This window comes from Sylvia atricapilla, chromosome 3, assembly GCF_009819655.1.
Source record: "Sylvia atricapilla isolate bSylAtr1 chromosome 3, bSylAtr1.pri, whole genome shotgun sequence".
In the NCBI taxonomy this organism is placed as follows: domain Eukaryota; kingdom Metazoa; phylum Chordata; class Aves; order Passeriformes; family Sylviidae; genus Sylvia; species Sylvia atricapilla.
This window is the reverse complement of record NC_089142.1, coordinates 80,817,732-80,834,934: the sequence shown is the minus strand read 5'-3', so window position 1 is coordinate 80,834,934 and position 17,203 is coordinate 80,817,732. Positions and strand designations below refer to the sequence as shown.

At 36.8% G+C, this 17,203-nt stretch overlaps 1 protein-coding gene across 2 annotated transcripts in view; it reads right to left on the bottom strand.

The window, feature by feature from the left end:
* Positions 1 to 17,203, bottom strand: part of SMYD3 (SET and MYND domain containing 3) — a 384,383-nt gene that overhangs the window by 72,490 nt on the left and 294,690 nt on the right. For both annotated transcript variants that reach the window (XM_066315957.1, XM_066315958.1), the window contains 2 exons: positions 5,263 to 5,330; positions 2,755 to 2,857 (listed from right to left, as the gene is read on the bottom strand). In XM_066315957.1, the coding sequence (XP_066172054.1) occupies positions 2,755 to 2,857; positions 5,263 to 5,330 (171 nt within the window). The remainder of the gene's footprint in view (positions 1 to 2,754; positions 2,858 to 5,262; positions 5,331 to 17,203) is intronic.

Sequence of the window (17,203 nt, the reverse complement as noted above, 5' to 3'; positions counted from 1 at the left end):
TGAAATAATTTTTTATTTTCAGTATTAATTTTTAAAAATTGTTGCTCTGTAAGGTACAGTCAGTTATGTAATATTCTGAAGAAAGATACAAATTTGCTCTAAGTGAACTCTGAAGCTGGTGAGAAGCAAAGCACCCATTTTGGAGCTGAACTGCCCCTCTGCTAATCCATTCTGTTGCCCAGCAAGACTAACTAATCTGAAGCCATACAATTTCTGATTGGAGAGGAGACAAAATCATCTCATGTCTGCCTGCAAAACACCAGGTAGACTCAGCAACTAATAAAAAGTCAATTGAAATTATAACACACATCTTGATGCTGTTTGAAGTGGCTACTTAAGGGTAGGGAAATGAAGACCTCTTCAGAGTAGGCTGCTTGTCTTTCTGACAAAACTAGCTGATAGGCTGCCTTACAAGTAAAGGAGCCCTTGTGATCTCTTGATGAATAACTTCTGCTCTTTTATAATCCTTCTCTATATCTCACCTTTCTTTGCAACACTAAAAATTATTTTTTGCAAAGAACAGCAAGTAAAGGAAATCTTTGTATGCTGTCAAATTAACATCACCTGAAGTTACAAAACCTGCAATAGTCAGCATTACAGAGAATTTGTGGAGGCTCCATCCCAAGGAGAGTTCAAGGCTAGGTTGGACAGAGCTCTGAGCAACCTGGTCTAGCGAAAGGTGTCTCTGCCCACAGCAGGGGACAAGATGGTCTCTGAGGGCCCTTCCAACTCTAAACATTCTGTAGTTCTGTAATTACCTTGAAGAGCAAAAAGTTGTTATAATTAGTTCTGAGATGCTGGAAGCAAAGTTCAGAGTGCTGAGATGACCACAACAGCCAGCCATCTCAGCTCCCCATGTCTCTGTTTTCCCTGCAATTATAGATGGTCAACAACTCCTTAGCATGAGTAAACTGATGTAGTGTGCTCCAACAGAAAGCACTACAAATGTGCAAAAATATGTTCCTGTATGGATGGAAAAGCCACAGTCCTCTTCTACTAATCTGAGCTTACTTGCTACTTAGCTTCTTATTTCTGATAAACCTTAGTGCTTGTTTTGGACTAATTATTTTATAGAGAATGTCATTCTGTCTACATGTCTAAGTTTGAACCGGATAAGATTAAATTTCTAGTGATTATAATTTTCCCATTGACCCATGACTTGAAATAATGCTCATCTCACCACCTCAGAGAATCCAGTTCATTCAGAAAACCCAATCAGTTTCCTCCTTAACATGTATCTTCTCTCCCATTAGCTCAGATCATGACATCAGTAATACAAGTTAAAACAGCTCATTATGCACTTTCATGTACATATGTTTGTAAATTCAGTACCTGGCTATTACTAAAACTGAGCTCACCCTGCTGCAGACAAGCATTGAGGCAGTGTGGAAAGCTGCACCAAAGTCATCATGCAGAACACAAAATGAAATGTGGTAGAAGTTGTGCATAAGGAAAAGTAAATAGGTACTAACAATAATATTTAACAGCTGACTTTTACATAGCTGCACAAAAATTTTATTTCCCTTCTTCCTGTAACCAAACTAACAATACTGACTTTGTAGCTTTAGTTTGTCTCTTAAGCCTTACGCCATTTTCTTCCTGGTAAGGCATCAAAATCTACTGCATTTTTAAATAGCAATCCATCTTAGTGAACTGGGAAGCCAAGAGAAAAGTTATGGTTTATGGATAATATAGGAGGAAGGTGTCTATAGCAACACTTAAACAAGACTGCTGGACTGAAAGATGTCTACAATTAATAGCTCCACAAACATATATTGCATCCTGAAAGATTTCTCTTGGCAAAAAGTTAAGTATGCAAAACCATTGCTGTTGGTTCTTAACAATGATTTGTTAAAAAAAATATTCTACCACTTACTTATTTTAATGGCCTAAAACATTTTCTACCTTTTACTTACTTTGATGACCTATACTACCTTTGGGGAAGAATAAAAAGAAGAATTAAAAAAGAAGAAACATCATAGAGAGGTAAATAAATACTATGTCTAAATCAAAATATGTATGGTCTTCATATTCCCAGAGTTTTAAGAACAGATGTGAAGCATATTTGCTTTATGATTTTAAAATAACAGCTAGGACTGTGTAGGTCATTGGTGCATCTGAAGTGACATACATGCATGCATTTCTTTTCATGTCTCATTAAGCAAATTTTGCATTGCTGCAAAACACATTTATTTTGATTTCTAACCACAAATGTTTACTTTCCAATTAATACAAGTGCTGTTGCAAAAATAAAGTAGAGAATAACTTAGATCAAATCAGAAATCTCTTGAAAAGGGTATTTTGAAGTGTCTCCTAGCGAAAGGGACAAGAAAACAAACCTTTTTTTGCTGCTTTCATTGTCAATGAAAGGTTTACTACAACTGCATGGTTGCTGCCTGACAAATGTTATTGTTGCAATGACTTAGGGAACACTGCATTCCACTCAGAAATACTGTAAGAGTTCCCGTCAAGGCAAAGACACTTAAATACAAACAAAATGAAGTGCCTAGAGGAGGAAAGGAGGAACAGGAATTTATCAAGACTGCTAGTGATTTATGAGAAGTAATGATTATGGGGCTCAGGCAGTGTGAAGAGATGATTCTATTTATCATTTTCCCCCTGATAGCTATGTGCTAGAAAGTGGCATCAATATATCATCAAAATATTAAGCTGGTGGCCCAGCAGTCTGGAATTTATTTAGGGAGATGTCATTGTTGCAGGTGTCTGTGATGGAAGGGAGGACAAGTTAATTACCTCTTCACCAGTCTGGATCTCTCGGACAGAGTGAAGTAAAAGCTGGTATCCTTCAAAAACGATCACGCAGTTTGGGTCACAGCTGTGGTTCAGTAAAGACATGCTGTGAGGGGTGGTAGAGGGGGAAAGAAAGAAAAAAAACACTTAAAAGAGGACTCTCCACTGCCATTTCCCTTTAATCATTTGAAAGTAGCTAACATGATTACATCTGAAGTATCAAGCAATTAAGTCACGAAACAAATAAATTCCCTGTTAAATCAGCTGCTCTTGGTTAGGGGAGGAAAACTAATGCTTGGAAGATTTATATTCATTGCTAATAGGAGCCATGCCGGGATCTCTCAGTGTGTTTCTGCCTTTTGTGTATTCAGGGCAGGAGGAAGGCAATGGCCTCCCAGTGCCTCTGCGAGAGCCCTGATTCAGGGGACAGGGCAAGTGGGGAACAAGGTAACCTGGACAGTTCAGAGCAGGAGGGACTGAGTTATATTTCTGCTGCTTCTGCTCAGTTTCAGGGCACTAACCTTACAGATTACCTGATTGTCATTCCAAGAACATCTCAAAGGGGCCCACAATCAACCTGTATTTCATATCAGGAGAAAATGGAGTACACTATGGCCCAAAGCCAAACAAGTCGGTGTATAGAGTTGAAAGAAGAAACATGGCCACTGCCTCTGTTTTATGCATATTTTGGCCCAGCCTCTGTTCTTGTGGCTCCTTACAGAGCTGCTGGCACCCCCAAGAGACACAAACACACACTTCCCTCTCTCTGAAGAAGGCTGCTAACAACATCTCGTACATACTTTTGAATCACGAGTTTCTTTAGCTGAGAAACAACTGACTTTGCCAGGCAAACATTTCTGCCACAGCAGAAGTGGGGTTGATGGCTCTTTCCCTACGGGAGAAGAATAATTCCCCATTGAAAGAATAATTCTGGCATTATCAGCCTGGAAGAAGAATTTTTGTCCTGTCCAGCTCCTGGCTGTATTTCTATTTCTCCCTGTCCTTGTCTGATTCAGCAGCTGAAAATCCCAACTGTTGTTGGTAAAATAGAAGATGTTGCTGGGGTCAGAGGCCTGCACCAAAGCATTTTTTGTTTAGTTTTTTGACTCTTAAATGAGGTATCACCAGCGGCCTACTATTTTGGTATCCCTTCTGGCCTAATAAAATATCTGTGGTTAATCTCCTCAAGAACTCACTGGGAAAGTATCCATTACACTTATTGTGAGATCACTGGGCACACTCTCAAAGCTGCTCTCAATGTGATGCACAGCAGGACCTTAGGATTTTACTTATTTTAAATTATATTGTGATGCTGAAGTTATCAAGCCATTCAACAACATACAACCTCTTAATAAGGTTTAATAAAGAACTTTTGATTAAATTTCATCTCATGGAGACACTTGTAGGTTTGATGAGAATTTCATCTGGAAGCATATTAATTCATCTGGAAGGACATTTGTCCAAGACTTGCAAACCACAGATTTTAAGTTCTCAATTTTCCCAGCTATTTTGCTATAAGAAAACTCAAACTGCTCTGAAGTGACCTGGGAAAGTGTCTCTTGCATCTCTTGGCAGTGCATTATCATTGAACATAGACTAATACTTTCTTCACAGTTAAGAGCTTTTTTTCAACCAAAACCAAACACTTCCCAAATAATAATGCTCTGAAACAATATTTCATTTTTCTCAAGTATATTTTAATTCCATTATGAAATCAAATTACTGGTTTTCACTTTTCATGACACTAATTCCCATGTCCTCCTAACCACCTTTTCCTCATCTTTACTGCAAGGCAGACCTCAAGATATTAAGTGTCCTTAGTCAAATCTTACACATGACATTAGAAGGAAAAGAAACAACAGTGACAGGCCCACTGAGGTACTGACAAACATAATTCAACCATGTATTAACAAAAAAATTAGATGGTAAAATATACTTTTAAACTACATCATAATTTTCCATATTTATGATTACAGTTTATTAATTCTTTGAAGATAAAACCTTCATTGATACATACTTCTTACCTAATACAAATAAGAAACAATAATAAAAAATTCAAATATTAACATCTATCTCAGAATGGACTTATCTTTTCACCTTAGTGGCTTCTTTGTTAAGGTAATTCACTTATAAATAAATCAATCTTTTTCTTTCAATTACTAATTCTGAAGGCTCTCAGCTGCAAAATATCTGTGTTCTAAACTGAACAGTTTTCCCTTAAACAGTCCCAGTTGCGGATTCTTGATGTCAGAATTTATTCTTACTAATAAATAAGACTATCACCTCCCTACACATAAAATATAAAGATGTAACTATTCAAACTTTTTAAATGCTGTAATCAGGGCTATTAAGAATGTTTTCAGATAGATTTTTTTTTCTCCTTTAATTTATTTCCATTTCCCAGTTTCTCATTTAGGCATGTTACCTGCTGCTTTGATGGCCTTACAGCTACCCTGGAAAAAAGGAGAAAAGACTGGATTTTGCCTGTGAATGAAACAGTGTCCACAGTACCTGGGATACAGGCCAACACCAACATCCTGCATCTCTCCATTACTGATGGTGAAACAGTTACAGGTCACCTGTAAAAACAAAGGAAAAGCCCAGGATTACCAGAATCGTTTGGAAACCCCATATTTAAGTGAAAAAACCTTCCAAAATAAAACGAAGGGGCAAATGGTAATTAGATGGGAAACATTCAGGCCCAACACTAGTGCTCTTTCATTTTAGAGCACTCACATCTGGGACACACTCTCCTGTAAAACTGCTGTCAATTAAAAGCAGAAATAATAGTATCCTGAAAAAATGTGGGGTTAAACACATGCAGGGGCCCTACTTTCCTGTCCAGAAAAGAAAAAAAAAAGCCACCCTACACAGAGCCTGAGAAGCTCAGTCCAGAAACAACCTAAGAGATGATAGTGAGTATTGATGAAAAGAGTGGCTGTTTTGCATGTGGGCACTCTGCTGATGCCAGGCTGTCACAGCACCTTTTGGTGAGCAGCAGTGGAACACAAAGAATACATATGGGACTGGTTTGAAGCAAATAGCAGCCTCAGTTGTGGCAACCTGATATGAGCACACATAAATGCAAAAACTGGGTAATAATGTATCTTTCACATTATGGGTGTTTTGGTTTGTACGTAGATCTGACAAGAAAGCATGTTCAAATTGCCATCCAAGAGAAACACAACCTTCTTTTTAAATTCAAATACTCAGATTGTAAATGTATTCTTCCTTCACACAGTCACACAAAATTAAAGTGGCTTTAGAAAAGGATGGGAAAGAATGGAAGATCCCTGTAAGCATTAGTCCCATCCCAATTATCAGACTGAACTTTTTTGGTGTTCAAGATATATGAACTTTGTACATTACTAACAAGTACAACTTTCATGTGCTTAAAACAAAAACCAGAACTCAATTGTGTCTGTATTTTTTAAGTATTTGATTTTTGGGGAAGAGCTGGTTTGGGATTTTTTTTGCTTTTATTTTTTAGATATTTTGGTCAGTTATCAATGAGGTATTAATATCGTCTTTAGAAAAAAGCTTCAGGATACTGCATATACAAAAGTCCCAGGTCTTTTCTGCATAGCATTGGATTATTAATATCATTAATTCTCTTTAAAACAGAAAATGAGTTAAGAATAGGATTTGGCAGACATGGAAATGAGATTTGAAAGTTGCAGTTTTGTTCACAGAGTAATTGTCCAGAATAGTAAACGCACACCTATGTTTTAAAGAGGTATGCTGAACAATTTAAATTATTAGTATAACGTATCCTATAAATTGACAAATTATTATTTATGAGAACATTAACCATAAGGTGAAAATGAAATCCTCTTTCAAAATTTCTCATAAATTCTGACAACAACATTAATTTAAATAAATGTACATGCAGTAGGGCATGTGTTTTTGTAAACCATTAAACAATACTTTGATTAGTCTATTATTTATGTAACCCATTCAAATGTTCCCTATCAATTACCAAAATCATACATCTTAATTATTTCTTTCCTGCTGACATTGGGTATAAAGTGTCAGACAACTTCTGAGCAAAGATTATTCCATTTCAAGTGGCAATTATCCTGGTTCTAAAAATATTGACTTGATTTTGGTATTTATTGAAAGAATAATGCCTTCCAGGTAAAATAGAAAGAAAGCTAGCTTTTGTGAGCCTTAGCTCTCTCTAATGGATCATAAAGTAGCAGAGGTCAAGCATCTCCTAGAAACAAATGAACTCCTTTTTCTTGCAAATCTCTTGTTATTACCATAACATATTTATATTAATAATATTGAATTTTGATCACTGTAGAGTTATGGAGATTGTTTCATCATTTTCTATTAAAGTTATTTATTATATTATGCGAAAAGTTTTACACACAGAAGTCACAATTGTTTTACTTCTTCCCTTTTGAAACTTGCATCAGTTTTTTTACACCAAGATACATGCAAAGAAAAATTTGAGATGAATGAATATGCTGAGATTCAGACATGAAGAGCCATTTTTAATAGTAGTTCACTGTGAGGCACTTTTTAACTTCTCTTATATATTTTCACAGTGTATATATATATATGTATTCAGTATCCAGCGAGGTAGTGAAATGCCACCTAGTTTCTAATTATTTACAGTTTTAAATATAATACTGGGAATCCGAAGGGACACAGGGACAAATCTAAAAATGTATACAATATTTAACACAGGCAGAAGCCTAACTGGTCCCATGAATTCTGAGCTGTATGGCTCAGTGCACACTCCTGCCAGATGCATAGGAAGTGTCAGGTGCTCTGAGGTTTGTCTAACCTCCCAGAAGACAATCCTTCCCCCCTTCTAAACTCAGGAATGGATAAACCCAACAGTGGTACACACATAATGTGTACCACAGACAGTAACCTTAGCCATGGCTGCTTTCTCTGCTCAGCAAGTGGAGAGAGAGAGGAACTGAGATTACGGTGGAGAGAGGAGGAAGATCTCACCAGTCACAGTGTGAGAAATTCTGATGTAATGACAATCCTTCATAGACAGTTAGCAGCCTACAATGATATATGGAATACTCATTGTCTGTTCCTATATGGGTTTTTTTTGTTCTCTTTTAGATTTGTTACAAAGTTTCTAAAAACCTACCAGATCACCTCTACATTTCTATTTACATAAACTTTTAAGATGTTTTAATCTGAATTAAAGATATGTTCTATTAAGGGGAGCTATGACATTTCAAAACTAGAGTCAGTGTTTTAGACCACAAGTCCCAAGGAACAAAACGAAGACAGCCTTCTTTTAGAGAATACCGAAAAAGAAAAATCAGTTTTCCTAGCTTCCCAAAATTTACAGATGTAGCTCAAATAACAGCCAAATCTGGAGTTTCCAATGTAATTGCAGGAGAGCATGACTATGCTGCTTGTTCCTGAGGCAATTGTTTACAGACCAAAGCCTACTGGGACTGGAAATTAAGTAACTCTGTTTCTAGGGGAAAAAAACCCCAAACACATAAAACCAAGGCAAAACAAACATTTTCTCATACATCACAACATTTCTTTCAAGTTTCATGGCTATCTTCTGCTATCGTGGCTATCTTTTTTCTGCCTTAACTGACACACCTTATTCCTTATACTACAACCAGGTTCTGATTCTATGTGATCACAGATTTAAAAAAAAGAAAAACAAACAATTCTCAGCAACTGAGTGCTGCACTAATGGCGTTCTTCTATACAAAGGTATGCCCCTTGTCATCTTAACTCCTGCAGAATCATTTATCTCAGTAATTTAATTTGTGCTTGTCCCTTCTGAATCCTTTAAAAATTCCTCTCTATCCAGCTACAAAGCATATCCACATATAGAAATAGAACTAAATACTCACAGAGTTTGTTACACCACAAACAAAGAAAATTGCCACATATTTCAGAACTTCAAAGTGTAAAGACAAATTCCTTACTATTTCTAAAATTTCTGAAAAAACATATCTCCCAGCATGAGAACCAAGGAAAAATGCTCAGGGAGGAGTTACAAGCTTTTCAAGCCTCCAAAATGCAAAACTTGGAAATATTCTAGAGCTGTGAAGGTTTATCTTCATAGTCTGTTTGGCCATAAAGCCCTAGTCTATAAACTAACAGTTTACAGAATCACTTCAGAGTGTTTGAGTTGGCTCCATGGCAATAAATCCCACAAGTTTATTTAAAAGGATCTTGAAATTTGAAACTACCAACAATATTATATAAACTGAATGAATTAAATAAAAAGATGTGTTCTTTTGAGGCTGCACATACTTTAGAGAAGTACCCTGTACCCAGTAAGGTAACACAAGTAGAAGACAATCTCTCCTTGACTGGTAAACACACAATGAGTAAACCAAATTTACTGACTGGCCAGTACTCTCAGGCATACCTTATCACCAAACAAAAGTTATTGCAACCCATCAAATCTGATTTCCTCTCTGAATGACTAATAAAACCTCTGTAAATTTACCCTATAAAGGGGTCACTGTTCTCAAGATGCCTAAAGCTACTGTCTGAGCAATCTCTGTCAGTGCAAGACTCATAGTGTAGTGGACAGTCTTGATTTATTTTGATGTTTGCATTTGACAGAGTATGGAGGCTTCAGTTTTGCAACATTACAAGCTGAATTTGCTTCTCAGTTCAGATCTCATTCCTACAGCTTTATACTGGGGATTTGCCTTTGGGTTAAACAAAGCAAGTTAGACTGGGTGGCAGGACATTCCAGATTTGGAATTTCAGACACTCAGACAATGGAATACATCATTAAGGGTGTAAGGAAAAAAACCAAATCATTATTGGCTAACACTTGCTGCACTGATCAAATTACTAATACCAGGGCTAATAATCAATCATTTTGTCTCCATGTGTTCTTGTTACTGCAACACAGTGAGGCAGCTCTTATAACACATGCAAGAAACCCTCCCAAGGACTTCCAAGGGGTATGTTGCATTGATAGAGTAAATATAATTTTCAGCTCTGATATACAATTCCAGCCACCTCTGTAAAGGGTGTATTACAGCTGGCGTGTTCTAATCCAGCAGCAGGAAGAAATAACTAATATAACTAATCCTTTTTCTCCCTAATTTATTAACCCAATGTAACATAAATTAAAAATATATATCAAAAAAAAGCCCTTTCATGGATTATTAAGTTTCTCATTCACACAAAGCTGCCTGGGTATCACTGGTCATGGCCAACTATCTAACAAAAGATACTGCAATGAGTTCTCATGCTAATAAGTTTCTCAAGAGACTCAAACATTTTTCCAGGAGAAAGGGGTGAGCAGTAAAAGCTATGTGAGGGGCACATTACCTCAAATGACCAAGGTAAACCCCAGAGACTTTCCAGAACCACCACATCCCACTACAGTTCTGCACCGACAGCTCTTCCCTTCTCGAGGATGAACAGATAACAGGCACAGATGGTTGATAGATTACAAATCTGCTAATGACTTCATTTGGCACACAGAGCAGTAGAGCAACAGTGCTAAACTGTAATGTACAGTATGCCACAGCAGTGACGGACCTGTCAAGCCCCTGTTTTGGGTGTACTTCACTCATCTGCTTGTGCCCACTGATGCATTGGAAGGCTGACTCGAAATAGAGACTGGGCAGAGCTACAGAATAAAGTAGGTATTTATTGAAAGGCCTTCAAGATCCACCTTGGGCAGGACAGGAGTCTGACCCAGGGTGGATTAAGAATAGTCACAAAAATAGTTGACCAGTCACAATATCTTACATTTTTATAAGTTTTAGTCCATTTGTGTATTGGAGTTTAATTGCCCAATTACAGCTTCAAGTTGTAAAGTCTCATCCTTCTGTTTTCTCTCTTCAGTCCACTGTTGTTTAGGCTGTTGGGCTGCAAGTTGTCCTTGGTTCTCATCAAGAAAAGAATTTGTTTTATTTACCTACTCTCTGAAGATAAACTACATCCCTAAGCAGCACAAAATCTGCAAATATAAAAGCTAAAGCAGGACATCCAGGCTTTCTACTCAGATGGAACTTCTCGCTCTGAAATCTCAGCTCTGTCCATGCTGGGAAGGCATCTTCTACCCAAACACTGCACTGGAAGGTGCCCTGTAATGAGGCACATTTGAAAACTAGAACTTCGTGCCTTTTATATACATGCTAACATGTTTTTACTAGATCAGGAACTTAGAATCCAATTCTACATTGCATTCAACTCAGGACACACTTACTGGCTTCCATGAGATCCGCAGAAACAAAATGAGATGAAAGAGGCATCAGAAAGAAGGAAACAGGTGAAGAGGAAAAAGAAGCTTCTTCAGGGTTTTGACAGAATCACAGAATAAGCTGAGCTGGAAAGGACCCACAAGGGTGATTGACTCCAGCTTCTGGCCCTGCACAAGACAATCCCCAAGAATCACACTGTGGGCCCAAGAGTATTGTCCAAACGCTTCCAGACAGAAATCAAAACATATTAGAAGAACTTACGGAAAGTTTTCTTCTTTAGACTTTCAGACTAAGCAAAGGGCACAAGTAGTTGACTGTTTATGATATTTGCTCAGAAGCCAAAGTATGCTGTAAAACCATGAAATTTGAAGAATTTGTTTCACACCCTGACTGAATTCACAAGTATTTAATTTTACTTCAAAGACTTCTATTAATCTCTTATGCCAAAGCAACAACATTTTGGCTGAAGTCAAGACTACCATTACTTCAGAGCTAGTTGTAACAAAAATATGCATTTACAATTGCTTTCTTAGTCCCTCACTGTAAGCCCTTGGACATCTTTCTTCACATCAACTAACAATATTTCAGGCCTTTTTTGCTATCCTAGCACATGAAGTTTTCTGATGAGTGTGCAGAACACAGGTATCTCTTGCAGATAGGCTGTCACCACCTACAACACAGGAGACCAGAAATCTGGCCTGACATTAACAGATAATTTAGTGCAAGTGTGCTTCAGGCATCCCTTTATGGTACTCAGCTAAGTGGTGCAATTTTGATTGAAATGGAATGAAAATAGGTCATGGCAAATTACCTCCTCTCTCCTAAATCCCACACATACTTCTCCAGTCTTTCAAATAAAAATATTTAAGTATGCAGCTAAATATATTTGATTACTAAAAATTTCAAAGCCATCATTATTAGGACAAATGTTGTGTTTGCTATGAGTACCTTTTTTTTTCAAAATGCATGTGCAACATGTAGTTACGAACCTGGACTTGAAAAGGTAAAGCTTGAAACATGCAAAATTATTGCACTGTTAATATAAAATAAAATAAAACAAGATTTCTGTAGGATTCCCATTAAAAGTTTTGTGTAACCCGCCTTAGCATTTTCATAAGTTTTCCTCTGACAACAGTCAGCAAGTCACCAAGATCCCCCTGGTGAAATCTTACCTTTTACTCAGCTCTGTAAATATTATTATTTTTCCTTCTTTTCGGAACAGAAATGAAATGTATCTATTTCTGGAGCAGAACTGGAGAGTGGGGGCTGCAAAGTCACTAATAGATCATATTACAGTATGTTTGCAGCATTTGGCATTATTAACTGGAGTGGAGTAGGAGCATGACATCCTTCTCCTCATCCTCATTTTCCTTCTGGTAACTCCACTCCTGTGAAATGGGGCAGGGTTATTAACTTGATTTCAACAGCCACTGCATGCCCACTTATTGAAAACACACTGCTTGTTTATGAATGGGATCAAACCTCATGGACATCCAGGAGCCATTAACTGACTTGGTGTTTGTGTAGCCTATTTGTTTTGTTACAGATAGATTTTTAAATGCTTTGTAATGGTATATTTAAAAAAAAAAAAAAAAAGTTAGACCTAATGTGAATTATTAGGGTGAGATACAGCTACAAATGCTTGTATGAAAATTATATACAAAAAAGCAAAACAATAATGGATTACTCTTACATTCCTTCAGCTAATACTATATGAAATAAAGTACTATATGCCACCACTTTCCATTATCCAGATGACTTCCTCATACCAACTGCCAACTGATAGGCAGTTCAAGATAGGTTAGAGAAATTCTAACCTAACTATTTCAATGCTTGATGACTTTTTATAACAAAGGAAATATACTCGTTATTCCTTTTGGAGGTGCTTGCTGAGCTAGACTTCCAAGCATATTTACTTCTTGAAGTTCATCAACCAAAAGTCTTTACATTTAGTCTATTGGGCTAACTGGAATTTTTGCCTCTCTTTTCTCATCTCTTCCTCACTCTTTGATTATTGCCCAACAACATCTTTTCTACAGAGGGCATAGGGAATGAGGGGTACTATAAAATCTGGGGAGAACTTTTTTTATGCCATTGCCTTAAAATAGCTTCCATCAGAAAATTTCTGTAAGCACAAAAGCTGAGAATGTTTGAAGGAAATTTCAAAAAGGGTAGAAAAAAAAAAGGAAACATCTCTTCCAAAACATAATGGCCTGAAAACTTAAATGTAGCTAAATGTCTTGATTCTGAAATTTCCTCTGGCTGGAGAGTTTTAGAATTGAATTTTAGGCTTTTTTCCCCTTAGTATGGTGGAGAGAAATACACAGAATCCCCAGATGGAAGCATAAGACACTGACAACCTGCCTGTGTCCATGATCACTGACAAGCCAAGCTAGCCCAAACCTGCTATGTTTTGTATTAACCAAACAAAATTTCAGGCTCTTACAATGTTTGTGCATTGAGGCCCAAAAGAAAACTGATACGGCTGCCAGTTCCTTCCATTTTTCTTACGCTTTTTCTTTATAGATAAACTACTTTTGTGTTTCTTTTGACATACAGTTTTATCAAAAGGAATAAGTATTGTTCTTTTTATCATATCAATAAAGAAAAAAAAAGTTTTAAGTTAGATTTATTTTCCAGCCTATTCCTATAATTGAAACTGGGTGATGTTGCTAGTTCTAAAAGTCAGTGCATCAGTCATGCCTTTTTGTAAATTCATCACCTTCAATGATATAACTCCCTCTCTTCCCATTAAAGTCATTAGGAAATCAGTAAGACAATAAAAATCATGCACTATGTTCTTCCAGAGAGCTGGCAGTCAAACATCTTCTGAGAGCAGGTAATCTAAATTATGTGTAAAAGCATGAATTGACAGATATATGAGCTGTTCGTAAAATGTCAATGTAGAATATCCTAAATAAACGATTCTCCTTTTAAAGTTTTTGAACACTTGGTTAGCATATGCCTGCATTTTTTCTCACTCTTAGACCTTCCTTCCACAGGCAGTGTATGAACAGTGCTGTCAGACACAATGACTGATGCTACTGTGCCATAGCAGGGGATGTGTCTGAGACAGGCCAGACCTGCCCAGAGACAATGCAAAGGAGGGGAGTACCACCTGGTATTCGTCCAATATATCAAGTCTAGGAGGCAATTAGAAGTCTAACAGGAAATAATAAAACTGTGAAAGAAAATGGTCACTCTATATTCAATTCTGAAACACCAAAATACCTAGATGATTGTCTTAATGAGAGGTCTTTAAGGGGGGAAAGAGCTGTGGCCTATTGAAGGCACTGAAGAGATTGTTTAATTCAGACCACAACTGAAGACCTCTTCCTGACTGAAAGGGAAAACTGTGCTCTATGCATGTGCACTGGCACAGAAGGATGAATATGCCTGTTTCAGAAGACAGCAGGATATGATATGCCAGAACACGTCATCTTCACCAAAGATGAAGTCAATCTAAGTACAAAGTAGAATGGTATTTAATTTAAAGATGTAACGTACAGAACAAATTAAAGCTAAAGCAGTACATTTAAGGCCTGTATAACTCAAGCACTCAGTATTCAACGAATTCTTGGATTTCTACAGAATGTGTGCATTCTTACTATCTCTGATCAACTCCCCAAGGATTTCCAGCCAGCATTTCTTTTATAGCTCTCTATGTTTTTTTCAAACAATGCTATGAACAGGAAACAGTTGATACAATTCAGTTTGTGCAACTTCACAACACTGGACATGTCCCAACACAGCACATACATGTCCAGCTACAGTGAGGTACAGTTTTTGTGCTGATGCTGCTCATTTTCTCATTCCCCCGGTTCTAGTCCAATGTTCTTGGACAATCCTATTTGATGACAAACCATAGGTCAGTCAATGACACCCAACAACACCAAAGACAATTTACTAGCATTTTGTGCTATATTTGACATGAGGTAAATCTAAAAAAACCCAATCCTGCTCTGTGGTCCTGGTCTCCTTTGGACCACAGGGTGCATGTGGCACCCAGGATCTAAATCAGAACATTGCAAAGGTGCATTTCTCAGGCCAGGTCAAGGGATTTTGCTTGAAAGGCTCTGGATACTACAACCTGCTCCAATCAGAAAAGACTGAATAGCTGGTACCAAGTTACAGGAAATCCCTTTCACATTTTGCTTGGGTTCGTTTTTACTTATGAAGGTATAAGTAGAAAACAACTGCTATTTATGTCAAGAGAAGGAACCATGTACATATACTGGGATGGTCACAAGGGAACAAGGCTTTCAGAACCCACAGTGATTGTACTCCATGAACCAATATTCAGAAACACCAGTCCATCCACCAGGATTCCTTAGCAGAAGGCCATTCCTTCAACAAAACAAAAAAATTCCAAGCATATTGTTCTACCTACAACTGAATAGAATACATTTGCCTTTGAAACAGTATTTTTATCTATTGTACCAGATTAGACGTAGCCATGATACAGATTTTTTTTCATTGTTACTATACCCTATTTCTATTTAATAAAAAAAACCCCAGACAATACGTCGAGGCAGCATTAAGCAACACTTTCATTTGAGTAAGAGCCACAGAGAAAATGTGACAATTTACTCCAAATTAAGCTCAAACAGAGAACTCTGAGTCAAGAAACATCTAGCAATAAGTTGAGAAAAGCTCTGTAAAACAGTTAGATATAAAGTAGCACAGCTAGAATCGTAGCTTGCAGAAAAAGTCACAAAAAAGTTGAACCCCTACATAGTCTTCCTACTTAATGAACTCTCTTAGGGTATACAGACTGTAAATTGGTGAGAAAATGGTCAAATAATTGCATTATTTGATCTTTCACTTGTAATGGGGAAAAAAAAAAAGTATTTAATTTTAAAAGTCTCTACCAGATATCTTGGAAATAAAGGAAGGTTATAAAAACATTACATTGAGCTCACAGTTCAAATGCTTGTGGGTAGCTAACTAAAGTTCACAGACCTGTATGTAATTGCTGTCTACAGGAAATACTTGTGTTAGCAAAAGAATTTTCTCCCCGCTCCTTCACCTTTGCCCTTCCACAAACTCAGCAGCAAAGAAACCTCCTAAGAGCATTTCTTTCCCCCCTTCTACAAGATGAACCAAATCAAACAGTCAGGAACAGAATCTGTCAAGTTCTCAGAAACATATTTTCAGCAACTATTAATTGATAATGGATATACTTTTATACAAATAAGCTTGATACAAAATAATCTACCCCCTGTTCATTTATTTTTGTCTAAACTTCACATGGATTTTTTTTTTTTTGAAGCTTGCAACATGAATAAGAGCAAAAAAATTGCACTCATTTTAATGTAAATTGGCAGTGACTTCAGCAATACTAGATGAGTTACACAAAACAGCAATCAGGCAGGAAGAAAGTTCAAAAATTGAACTTGAAATAAAATTTCTCTGAGCACTGAAATTAGGTGATCTAATTCTATGTGATTAAAATTCTGTACATTTCAGATTAAAAAAATCCATTAAAAGTCTGCAAACTTTGATTTGCTTAATTCCTAACATAAGCTCTTCACTACAAATGTTCCATGTTAACATTAAATAAAAAAATAAAAATCTTATTTTTAAAAAATTCAAAACAATAGATGTGATATAATTAGATAATCCGAACAGCGAAACTTAGAAGTTGAGCAAGAATTTTTAAAAATAACCTGTTATTTTTTTCCAATTTTCTCCCCTAGCTTGAGATACCTTGAAAGGCACAGAAACTCCACATTTATCAAAAATGCTTGTGTTTTCCCAGGACCCAAATTGCTATTTAAAAAGTGCCATTTACTGCCATAACAATACAGTTTTTCCATGGGAAAGTGACACTTTTGCCTATGAAGAAGCATCAAAGTTTTCTTACAGGAAAAATTGTATCATCTCACTTGTATATCCAAGACCAGGCATGTAATTACCAGCGTGTACCCTGGAAAGCTGATGCATTCATTCAATTTTCTTGATGTTACAATTCTTACAAGTCAATAGTCTTACGATTGTTACAAGTCAATGGTTTTCATAACCTAGATTCAGGATATCAGAAACTTTAAGAATTCTGTATTTCAAAGTCCCAACATAACTCCATTCACTGAGAAAATTACAATGGTCTTGTGTTGTACATTCCAGGGGAGAAAGATGGCTGAGACAGCTGTGGTGGATTTACAAAACTAACAAAATATTTACAAAAAACCCCTCTGAATCACAACACTCTCCTAGTGTTTCATGCTATTTTTTTCTGATATGCAGATTGACTCTCAGCAAATCCTTATCTACAG